This window comes from Acipenser ruthenus, chromosome 6, assembly GCF_902713425.1.
Source record: "Acipenser ruthenus chromosome 6, fAciRut3.2 maternal haplotype, whole genome shotgun sequence".
Lineage (NCBI taxonomy): Eukaryota > Metazoa > Chordata > Actinopteri > Acipenseriformes > Acipenseridae > Acipenser > Acipenser ruthenus.
This window is the reverse complement of record NC_081194.1, coordinates 67,366,387-67,379,125: the sequence shown is the minus strand read 5'-3', so window position 1 is coordinate 67,379,125 and position 12,739 is coordinate 67,366,387. Positions and strand designations below refer to the sequence as shown.

The 12,739-nt window shown below is 37.0% G+C and overlaps 1 protein-coding gene across 1 annotated transcript in view; it reads right to left on the bottom strand.

Annotated features, from left to right (window-relative positions):
• Nucleotides 1-1,823: 1,823 nt before the first annotated feature.
• hs1bp3 (HCLS1 binding protein 3) overlaps nucleotides 1,824-12,739 on the bottom strand; it is a 37,511-nt gene continuing 26,595 nt past the window's right edge. The window contains exons 5-7 of the mRNA XM_034017231.3: nucleotides 10,495-10,652; nucleotides 10,140-10,278; nucleotides 1,824-3,691 (exon numbers count right to left, since the gene is read on the bottom strand). Of these exons, the coding sequence (XP_033873122.2) occupies nucleotides 3,433-3,691; nucleotides 10,140-10,278; nucleotides 10,495-10,652 (556 nt within the window). The 3' untranslated portion in view covers nucleotides 1,824-3,432. The remainder of the gene's footprint in view (nucleotides 3,692-10,139; nucleotides 10,279-10,494; nucleotides 10,653-12,739) is intronic.

Here is a 12,739-nt window from a genome sequence, read left to right as displayed (position 1 = left end):
CAGCATTGGGTAACACCAGACCAAGTGGAAAATCCCTTGAAATAGATTCAGTATACAAGAACCATGGATGTGTAAAGAACTAGACACCAGCAGAAATGCTGGATGATGCATAATAGTTTTTCCTGCTGTATTGGGTAAGCAAGATTAGAAGGATGTTAGCATTTTTCCCCACATCTGCCCACTAAGTTGTACAGCATATTGTAATAATTAAGAATGTAATAACAGTAAACATACACATTGCAGAGTTATCCATGCTCGATGGTGGAAATCGCTTTCATGGCTGATTGATATTAACCAGTGTGATTATAACCAAAGTGATCTTATGAGGAGCTTTCCCCATTGACTGCCATTATAGTCCGGGTATGTCAATTTGGTGACTAAGTGGAATGGACATTAACAGGTGTGGTATTAAGCAGGGTTTATATATTTTAATAAATCCATGAGGTTCCATGAGGGTGTTGTTACAAACTGCACCACACCTGTGTGTGTATCTGTAGCAGTTCAGGTCATCCACTACACTACTGTGATACATGAATACACTGAGAATGACAAGGAGGGGGATCAATAGATTAGAATGCAGTGGATTACCCTATCAGCACACAAACATCTCCACTGGAGGTTTTGAAAACCCAATGCTCTCCACAGTGACAAACTGTGTTTTAAAACAGGAAGGGAGGTAGACATTGCATTTTCTTTTCTTCAGTAGAGTTACTTTAGCGTGTGACTCAGATGACTGTGACACTGACACTGACACATTGAGTTGAGACACCCCACAGCAACCCTCTAAGAACCTTAAATAGGCAGTTACTGTAAATGGAAAATCTAACTAAAATAAAAGCAAACCATATATAATGTAAAATGTACAGGAGAGAGGTATTATTCTCTTTCTTTCCATTTTGATTTTCTCCAGCACACTTTAGATATCACTTCAGATGTGATGAAACTTGTAGACGATGGATTGGTGTCACTGTACATTAAATGGTGTTATTCATACAACATGTTGGCAATGTCACCCTTTCATATTTTTTTAACAAGAAACACTAGTTTACAATGACTGCCTTTGGCTTCACAGAGCCTGGACATCATTCCCATAGAACATGTATGTGATCATCTTGACTGTCTGTTTCGTCACAGGAACCACTGGATATCAAGCAACACCTGGATTGATGTCAAGCCAAGGTGTCACTCACTACAGTAAAGGACAGTGGCAGAGGGCCACAAAAGAGCATGCTCTTTTCTAATCCTAATTTCAATGTATTTATTAAACAGAGCTATAAACCTAGAGAGATACATCCCTTTTATAAGGGAGTCCTGACAAGATAACTTTGAAAATACATTTGTGTTTTTCAAAATTCATATTTCTTTAGTGTACTTTTTTTTTTTTTTTAGTTAGCACATGGTATACACACATATAACTTCCACACATAGCAATTCTAACACTGCAGCCTTAAAACAAACAACTGTAGCATTCCGCGAGCTGGTCAGATCATATGACCTACATTGCTACGCTCCACATAAACTGTTTAGTAAACAAGAAAAATATACAAAAATCTTGAGTTGTAAAACAGTTAGAAAACAACATAATCTGCATTAAAGAGCTCTTCTGTCAGCACTGTAATCCCTCTGCACAAGGTGGGTACAGACTCTGGGTGATGTCATAATACAAGCATATACGCTAAGTGGGGATTTTCCTTCAGTGAGTGGGGAATACATTCTTGATGTGATTTTGCTCTTTCTGTGGGAAACCTCCAATGGAAATGACCATTGTGTTGCTGTTGCAGATTGACACTTGGTTAGCTATTCTGTTTAGTAAACATAAGCAGTATGTATAATACTCTTTATTTTTAAGATAACAGGTAAAGGTATGCTGGAAAAGGTATACTGGAAGTCAAACCAGGCAGGACACAAAACGCTTATTCACAAAATAGAAAAGACAGCTGGAAAGCTGCAATTGGAAGTGATGAAACAACCCACAGGAGTTTACACAAGGCCGTTTTCAGGGATATGCTTTAAAGAGCAGAAACAAGGACATGTGGTACTATGGCCAAAGGTTTTGCATCACCCTGTAGAATTGACTCATTTTGCTTTATAAAGTCGAATGAAACCTGTTGAATAATGTTATGTTAACGTATTGAATTTTATACTGCTTTGTAGTTTTCCATATACTTAACTGAAAAATGGACAACAAATGAAAAATGTGACATTTTGAGATCTAACATGGAATACTGTACTACTGTTATGGCTTCTGGTAGACTTTTGCAATATCATTTTGTACTTTCTTTGATTACACGGTGTTAAATAAAATATCTAAATTATGTTTATATAGTTTTTATTTTTTAAATTATGTCTCAATCCTAAAATTTTGGTGATGCAAAACATTTGGCTTTAGCTGTACAATTCAGCAGATCCAAACCAGATACAGAATTTTAGTTGTAATACAAACAGAGAACAGAAGTTTTGTACAGTGGTTTGTTTCATGGTGACTCAATGCGAGAAGCAGCCCTGCATGTCAGTCTGGGAGGAGCTATCAATCTGGGAGGAGCTATCAGTCTGGGAGGAGCTATCAATCTGGGAGGAGCCTATCTACAGCATGAGGAGGCCAGCCTGGTATCAGTCTGCCAAGCAGAGGCTACAATAGAAGATAATAAAGCCTCACTGGAATAAAGGGTTTGACAGTGTGTTCTGCTTCATGTGCAGGAGTTACAATAATCGTTAATCAATTCTTCTAAATCAGTGTTGCTTTTCTTTTAGGTTTATGACATCCAGTATTTGTTTGAATTAATTTTTGCTTGTCAGTATAGCAGAGTTAAATCTGTATACAGTATATATTCCTGTACTGTACTTCATATTTTAACAGAACTTCATAAAGTCAATGCACCATACAATACCAGCAGAACACAAATATCATGTGGACAATCACCTTTATAAAAGTATCTTTAGTATAACTAAGCTTCTAGATTCATAAACTCAGATGGCTGTGAGCAGCTGGAAGAGTTAAATAGCGGCAAGCAGGTTAAGGGAAGAGGAATAATATAAGAATGTATTAAAATATCAATGAATCCTATTTTAGAATGAATCTGAACATGACTGTGAAACACCACAGCATTAAAAAGAAAACTACATTGTCCAATGATACTTGCACCAATCACCACTACTTACTTTAAATTTTGCATAACTACAGTATTAACGCCATAATGGAAAGGATAGGTGATGATAAACAGAAGGCATGACAAGCCTGCCTGGATAACCCAGTCACCCGTTGAACACTGTATTCAACTCCTTTCCATCACGCTATCCTCTACATCTTCATAATATTGTGTTTCACAATCCGTTGCTATGTTCAACTATGTTTAGGACGCTGGTCAAAACACTCTCTCATAACACAAGCTGTAAACCTGTGTGTTTGTATTTGATAATTTAGAGTACTAATCCTTATGAAAACAAATCCAGTGAGTCACTGCCCACAGACTCGTTCTGTTGGATGTATTTCAAGATGTCCATCTCGTCCATGTTATCTGCTGTTGTCTCGGCTGGTCTGTGAGGAGGGGCTGATTCCAGGCTGGGACTGCTCTTTGACAGAGACGCTGGCTTCTTTGGCAGTGCTGGTTTAGGTTTAGGCAGCATTTTAGGTTTAGGTTTTGGTTTTGCACTTGTGCTCACAGTGAGGAGTTTATCAAAGTCGTCTTCTACCCTGAAAACAGATACAAGGAGATAATATGTGGGATGCATGATAAACATGGCAGCAATTCTTAGTAGTTAAGGCTTTCCTATTATTGACAAGTCTAAATTGAAATTTCATTATGCAGCTTACTGCTTTGAAGAGCATACAATGCATACAAAGGAGTCAATGCCAAAGGACTGGTAACTCAGGCAACAGGGTACAAACTAAGGATTAAAGTGATTGTAGCCAACAAAATAATTCCTTTAAATGTCCACGCCATGCATATCCACTCACTATACAGGTCTCAGAGGTGCAATTTTGAAAGAATGCAAACATGTGTATTCATTTTAAAAACATGTCTGGAACTACACTAGGTTAAATAAATGTCAGCAGATTGTCTTGCACTTCCTTGGTCAATTCAGGTTGGGAGTGAAATCGTCCACACGTGATCACATCACTCCCCATCTTGCCCAGCTGCACTGGCTACCTGTAAAGTTCAGGATTATTTTCTCCTGCTCACCTACAATGCTCTTCATCACACAGGTCCCAAGTACCTCCTCAACCTGCTGACCCGCTATGTCCCTGCCCGCAAGCTGAGGTCCTCTGACTCTGGCCTGCTTGTTATCCCCAAGCAAAAGTGCCCCACACTTGGAGAACGCTCGTTTAGCTTCATGGCTCCGACTCTGGAACTCTCTCCCAGCTTTGGTGCGTGACGCTCCCACCGTCACTCGCTTTAAATTAACTCTCAAGACCCACCTGTTCTCTCTTGCTTTCCATGCGCTTTAAGCCTGATGTATGCTATTAGTTGCTGCTACTATCATGTATTATGCATTTTTCACTGTATTGTTTTATGCATTTTTTTTATTTTATTTTTTTTACTGTATATCATGTATTATGCATTTCTCTGTATTTAAAGTATGATGGATTTTCTTGTTACTGCATCTTGTAAAGCACTTTATGATGGTGATCCACTATGAAAGGCGCTACATAAAATAAAGATTGATTGATAAAGATTGATTTACTTCTTCATGGCCTTCTTTCCTGTCAGTAACCAACCAGCTACTTTCCCTACTGATTGACATGATTTGCAGCCAATAAGATGCTTTGTCCCCGAAGACACTTGTTGAAACTTCCTAAGTGAAATGTTGTTGTTTTAAAACATGGCATCCAGCAATGGAGCCTTGTGTGGAATTTCTTTACCAAAGCAGGAGAAAATGGATTTTGCCAAGGAAATATTTCATTCAAAAGGATGAAGCACAAATGTTTTATTTAACCCAAAACAAAATAGGTAAATGTTTCGTAAGTGTGTCAGTAAAGTTTTTCTCATACTGATTTAATTTTGTACCTATGCATTTTGGAGTTCTTTGTTAATCTACTGCATTAACACAGCTCACAATACTGTATTTATTTATTTTTAAATAAAGGCTACTTATTTGATCTTTTTGGGAAGAAACTATATCTGCACAGTCACAGTAGATAAAGCATTCTGTATTCAGGGCCATAGCCAGACATGTAAAACTGTATAGTAGATTACAGTTTCTAAAATCGGAGGCAAGCCCCCAAACTCCTGCCTAAAACGACGTAATAAAATTCACAATTAAACTATTGTTAGAATTGTTCAAATTTGCATAAACTGGGTCAGCTAAACTGCAGTTTACAAGCCACTTCCACTAGTGATTTAGCACTGAAATAATAAGATGGGCTCACTAAACTGTGAGTACCGGAAGATATTATTCCTTATTATTAAACTAAATAAAACAATTAAGCAAAGTGTAAAAGAACCTAAAATTATTAAGTATGATTTTATCTGAGGCCCATGCCACAGGCTTGGTATTGAAGCCACACAGTTAAATGGGTTTATGTTATCACTGACATAAACCCAACAAGATGTTATGTTGTTTTCTTTATGATTTAGTTCCTGAGAAGAATAGTTGCTGCAGTTGTTATTACTGAGGTGTGCTTGCCACTGTTATTGTTTTCTGTAAAATCTAGATATCCTGCCAGTTAAGAAAAGGCTAATGCAAAGCTTAAGGCTTAATGCAAAGCTTGTTTTAACGTTGTCTTTATTACGCCGGCCAGAGACCCGCACTTACTGCATTGTCATATTTTCTACATTTTCTTTAAATTCTCAAATAAATAATTGAAACTGGGTATCAAAAAGAAACCCGGTTTGGGTCAGGTGATTTAAAACCCAACGGGTACCTGGGTTTTCAGGTACCCGTGCCAACCCTAATTGATATATATACACTGTGTATATGTGTGTGTATATGTATATATATATATTAGCTAACATTTTAACCGACAGTGTACTTTTTTTATTTAAAGGAAAGCAATTTTACTGATGACAGTATCTTGCAACTGGCTTTTTAAAATATGAGAACATCAAGGGGCACCGAGACCCAAGATACCATTGCAGAATGTTTTTAGACAGAAAACTGCTGATGTATTGTTGGCAGAAGACACAAAGCCCCCAGAACTTTAAAGTACATGGAGTTCTAAGTGCTCTACTGCAGAGAACACAGTCACAGCTGCTAAACTGCCTAAAGTGCTAGCCAAGTGTGAAAGGTCAGTTAGCAATACTGGGTAGAGATGTTCAATATATTGTATTATTATTATAGCTTATAGCATTTCCCCTTTAATTTGCATTTAGTTCTTTAAGCAGCTATGGCCAAATGTTTAGCATCACCCTATTGAAATAACAAATTTTGCTTCATAAAGTCGAATGAAACCAACTACAAAATCTAACATGAAATAATGTACTTCTATTAGCCATAGCAGTTTGTACAGCTTTAAGGTCTTTAAGCTTTAATAATAATATTATAGGAGTGTGTTATACAACCCATTTCACTTGGACCGTATCCAAGACTTTGTATTTTTTTGGAGCAAGGTTTAATCAGTGACATTTTGGTTTTATATTTACAATAAAAAAGGAGTCTGTTTTGATATGTACCATTTTACTGCCAACAAATACCACTCCTTGGAACACATAATCTCTCTATCTAAAAATTCTAAACGGAGTCAGCCATGCAAACCTCAAAGCAGGAGTCAAGGAGTCCAGAGAAAGAAAGTTGCAAATGCTGTCTGGCTTGTCACTGTCCTTTAGATCAGGGCTTTGGGGCCCATAACATATAGAGTTACAGTAATAGAGATACTGTAGGGTGCACTTAACAACAATGTATTTGAGATGTCTGTTCAGACGACTCTGCTACCCCAGTCCATTTTGTCACGGCACACCACTGGGTTTTGGTCGGCTGGGGAATCCTTGACTCACCGCGCAACAGCGACCCCTGTGGCTGGCCGGGCGCCTGCAGGCCAGCGTGCAACTCAGAACTGCGTGGTCCTCCGATGCTGTAGTTCTGTAGTGGCATCACAGCGGGCTTGCAGTGCAAAAAAAAGCGGGTGGCTGACGGCACACGTTTAGGAGGACGCTAGCGCTCGTCCTTGTCTCTCCCAAGTTATTGCGGGGGTTGCAGCAGTAAGCCAGGTCGAATAATTGAGCATTCTAAATTAAAAATAAATAAATGTGTTCTAACTTAACTTGTAGTATGGATTTACACTGCCGGAAAAACACTGCTTCTGTACAGGTTATGATAAAACGTGTCATTCAACAAGTATAATACTCATAGAAAAGCTGTACAATTAGCCCTTAATTCAGTCACTAGACTCAAGTGAAATAATGTAATTCACTAAAATATCTGAAGCTCCCCACTGCTTGGACGATTAGAAAAATAATAATTACATACAGCTGCTAAAAACGTTTGAAGCTAAATGACTAAATGTTTGAAATTTTAATCAAATATACATTTTTGGACTTAACAGCTAATAATTATACTTTTCCTCACTAATAGTTTACTAAACTCAGCAATGCATATTTGTTGGCTGTGATTTAAACATTGTGGAAGCATGCGCTCCTGTGTACTGTAGATATGAAACATAATGCACATGGAAAAGCATACCTGAAAAAGCAACGTCAAAAAAGTGCTGCAAAATACAACCAACGGAGAAAAAAAAAAAAAAGAATTAAAAAATGGCAGCCTGTAACTTTAACATTTAGTGCAAATGAATCCGATTTAGACGACGAGACTCAGTTATTTACAAAACTAACTCATCAGTGTGGACGTTTTTTGGGTTAAAAAAAGAATGCAGATGGCGTGGTAATCCAGGATTGATTTCCAGTGTGCCGAACCTGCAAGAAAAAAATTGCTGCAAAAAATGGAAACACATCCAACATGTTTGTCCACCTCCGTGATCATCATCACGCACTCTACAGAGAGACAGTGGGAACGGCATCTTCCAATGGAAGTGAAAGTCTACTAAGATTTTTTTTTTGTATTTTAAAACTTTCTGTGGTTTTGCAAAGCAACCTGTCAGATAGCTAGTACTACAAAATATTAGGATTGTATAATACTGGATACTTTATTTTGCTATAATGTTCAAATATTCAGGTGCACAAGGATCAGATAATGCACATCTGAGCAATACTGTAGGAGTCTGGATATCATATTTGTTTTGTTAATTTGTGGGGGGTTAATACAGATTTTTAAGATCTTTATTTTTTTTAAATGCAAAAACTTTAAATATGCCTTTAAGTGTCCAGATTGTTAGTGAAAATGAGAATTCTTCAAGGGTATTAAGCCCTATGTAGCTACTGTAAATAGCTGAATAAAGACATTAGTTTGGGTATTCTAGTAGCATAAAAATAAAATTGTGGGTATATTTTTGAAACAATTAAACACACCCAAATTGATGATTCTGTTTCTTATTTTTGTATGCCTAATATCATTAGAACTGCTTGCTTTTATTTTGAGGCAAGCGTGATTTCCATAAAAGGTGATTGTTTTTTATAGAGATATTCATTTTCTAAGAACACTAAGGGCCCCATTTTGAAATGAGTACAAAGTTTGCCCTCATTTTTCTGAAAATAATAAAACCATTTTAATATTGTAAAACTAGTAAGAAACAACTCAAAAGAATAATGTAATTACTCCAACCTGCAACAAATATGTTTCTTGATAATCTCATAATATTGATGAAGTTTTTTCCTTTCAGAAAAAAAAATGGGGGAAAATCAGACGTGTATATCGCAATACTCAATATATCGCAATCATTTCTGGACTAATATTGCGATAATGAAAAAGTTAATATCGTGACATCCCTAAAGTGGATATAGGCTTTTATATAAAGTAGAACGTCGAACAACCAGAGCATTTGTTCAATCAAACGCGCAAGTTCATGCTTGGTTTTCTTTCTCTATGGCAACCACTCATTGCACGGTTATACTGTTCTTGCAGCAACACTAAAAGTGCAAGAGAAAATGAATTGTTCTTTCTGTTGATACAAAGCTAAATATAATACACTGTCTTGAAAAGAAGAACAGGCAGCAATGTGCTCGTTGGGAACTGGAAAGCACTGAAAGTGACAACAGAGAGCAAGAAGAAGAGGTGGCATCAGTCACTCAAATTTCAAACACAGACGCTGTGCAACAAGCAGATACTGACAGAAAGGAGTCAAGGCATTCAGCAGAAAAAGATCAGCGATGACATCAAATCCCCATCACCTTCATCTCCACCCCTATCCGGATTAATTACGAATCAACACATTTTAGTTCATGGTACGTACTGAATGAAACCTACTTGTTTTATATAAAAGTTGTTTGCAGTAAATGACACATTTTTATACTGTACTAAAATGCAGCGAATTCTTTCAGTTTTTTGTTAAACAAAACATAATTTTTTTCGAATGATTTTCTGTCAAAAAACGTTATACCTTATTAAAACACTGTTCATTCATTCACTGCCCTTTTTCTCGCACTCGTGATGTGCTATCATAGGCGACAGTCAAATCCGGTTTTATAATGAACTATCCCTGCACGACGATAATGATATAAAGAGGGTTCATCTGCATTTAATTAACCACTATTCTATTTTATTTGGGGGTTATATATTAATGAACAGATCAAGTTTAGGGAGGTTACCCATCAGCCACATGTTTTCACAACCACACAGGGCTCAGTACCAATCATTGTGGTTATGCAGAGTTCTACTGTATATAGAATGTCAAGACAGTTTTATTAGCAGTTTTCTGGATATAGATGTAAAATTTTAAGCGTGTTACTGACATACTGACATGGAAAGTGTGGCACAGAAAGACTAGATGTACCCCCATATTCTGATAATATCAATAACCTGTTCTAAAGAATGTCCACAGCTTCATCACTTGGGCAAGCTGTTCTATAGATATACTGGTACCCAAAGCTCTAAACCAAGACATAATGTATGTACATTTGCACATGTGCAGGGATTTTATAAAAGGGAGTACTATACTCGCATTCAAAGATTTGCTTTTGGAGTTTTTACAGGTGGGGTGGAGGCTGTGTGAGCAAAATGATATGAAATGCTGAACCATATTTCCATATTTCAAATGCTGGTAGAGAACGTAAGAAATTATTCAATTTTTTTACAACTGTAGAATCAAATACCTTAAGAGCTCCTCTGTGTCTTCATCCAGCCCTGCAGTGGATTCTACACTTGTCCTTGTGTAGGCTGTGGGGAGCAAGAGGGAGTCTCCTAACTGCACTGCCCCGCCAAGGTCAGAGTCTTCAAATAACTTCAAAACAGCTTTAGAGGGGAAGACAAAAACAAAAACACAAACACATCAGGGTGAAGCTACCATTGCTTTAATGCAGGTACATATTTTGCATGTAATTTTGAAAGCCATGAAACATGAACGGTCTATGAAGCTTCTGTGTATAATGAACTGTGTATAATATATCAAAAGCAGGGTGAGCTGCTGGTGGGGATACCATACTTCATTCATTCATTCATTCCACTTACTCCCTTTTACAGCTGTGACATTTTTTGTTGGTGCAGATCTTTTTACTGGTTCAAACAAGTCATCATCTGGATCCACCTCTTCTTCAAACAATGATAATTTCGGCTTCACCTTTTCGGCAGCAGCAGTAGCAACAACATGCTTTTTTGGCTTTTTTGATCTGTAAATGAAAAGATGAACGTCTTGATAAAAAGGCAGCTGAGTGTGATAATGCTGAATTATAAATCAAGGTTAAATTATGCATAATGAAGGGTTCAAGGCAAGATAATTCTAACTCCCACTTTCATTCAAATTCAGCAGGAAGTGTACGTCATTGGTTTGCTTTTTCCATTTTAAAAGCCTGCTGCTTGCAGCAACACAATGCCATCCCACATAAAGATTACTGCTCCACATTTATTGATTTACTTTGGGTTAGCAATTTAAATCAAGGCTTTTTTGTTCTGCAGGAACTGGATGTGCTGACCCACAATTTCCTGAGGTTCAATTAATTATATATCAATTAATGAAGTTAATTGATGGCTCTATTAATTTGATTCTACCAAAGACCTGGGTTTCACATTTGATTATCTTATCTGTGTGGGTAACTGTTATCTTTCCCTGATCCCTTCATATGTTTCAACCTGACGAAGCCACTGCAATAGTCTTGGGACCTTGTTTGAAAGTAAAGAAAAGTGTTTGCAGTAACATTTTCTTTCTAATTTGTATGCTGCAGCATCCCTTACTAATTTTCCTTTCTTTAGGTTAGAGCTTTTTTATTTTTTAAATGTTGTTTCCATTGCAGTGAATATAAATTCTGCTTTTGGTATGAAAGAACAGTGGGGCATTATTCATGCTAAATAATGTTGTGCTAATTAAGCACCACAGGGGAATTCTTTGATTTGCTTGCAGGCCAGTTAAATATAGAAAGATCTTGTCTGTTGATCTCTGTTGTGGTTTTTCCCGAATACCGGAAACATCCTGGCTATACATGCTATTGACTCACAACTGAACCCAAGCTAGTCAGATCTGAAATCTTTACAAATTTAGCACGTACTGTACGATGTTAATCGTGGACTGCACATGACACAAAACAATTTCCAACAACATAAGCTCAAAACTTTTCTTGTTAAAGTATTGGGAAGACTTATCCTCTTCAACCCTGGGATTTAAAACGTCAATGTATTGATTATCGTTAATAACAAATAAATGAACACTTTGCCAGTTAAGCGAAAATCTAATTGCTACAGTACATATATCACAGTAGTTTTTAAATGAAACATTTAAAAACTCTAGAGGACTGACTAAAAATGCATTAAAAATTAACAATGAATCATCTCAATGTCACAATGATCTCCAGTGCTCCCTTGGCATGACATGACATCTGAAAGACTTTCCTTGCTGCAGGTTGTTTGGATGCTAAATCAATGTCACAGGCAATCAATTACAGGACATGCTTTCTCAATTTTAGTATGCTGTCACGGAGCTAGTTAAGATCAAAGTAAACACTGGTGTTCAGGCAGGCTCTTTGTCTAATTCAGTGCTGAACAAAATACTGGATGCCCGGGACGAGTCCTGCTACCTGCCGTGGAGAAGGGATCTAAAGTAAGGGTTTCATACTGACTGAATGAACTTCAGAAGAAAATAACCTGCTTCATTTCAAAATTTGTTTTTTTTTCTTTCCATTAACTGTAAAACACAGTGTTGCTGCAACTACAGTATCATGAGCTGACCGTTATGGTCTGGTGATGTGCTTCTGAAGAATTATCACAAAATGTATTTTTCCTAAATCAGCTAGTACAGGATCCAGTCAGGAAGTCTAACTAAGATGCTAGCTTGCTGAAATTATTTATTATTCTAAAATTAAAATGTTGAAAAAGCATATTATTCATATAAACCAAGCAAATGTATTATATGCATTTTTACTAAATGCATCAGAAGTTTTGTACCATGTTTTTATTAATGCATAGTAAGCTTATTAGTTTTCAAACACATTATAACCACAGAAGCATGAGAGGATGCAGTGATGTCAATTGGGACAAGTTGGCAGCTTTACCAAAATGTTCTTGATCTCCGATCTCAACCTGACCTTGTGATTTGATGAGCCCAGCCTTTGCAGTTGAATCCTGAATCAGAAACTCTGCCTGAAAACTCTCTCTCCTATTTTGACATCACTGCTCTTAATTATTTATTCATCAAAAGAAGAGGGTTTTCTGCCTGAAAAATCTTATAAATGTATCTACTATGCTACCATTATACATTTTAGATGGG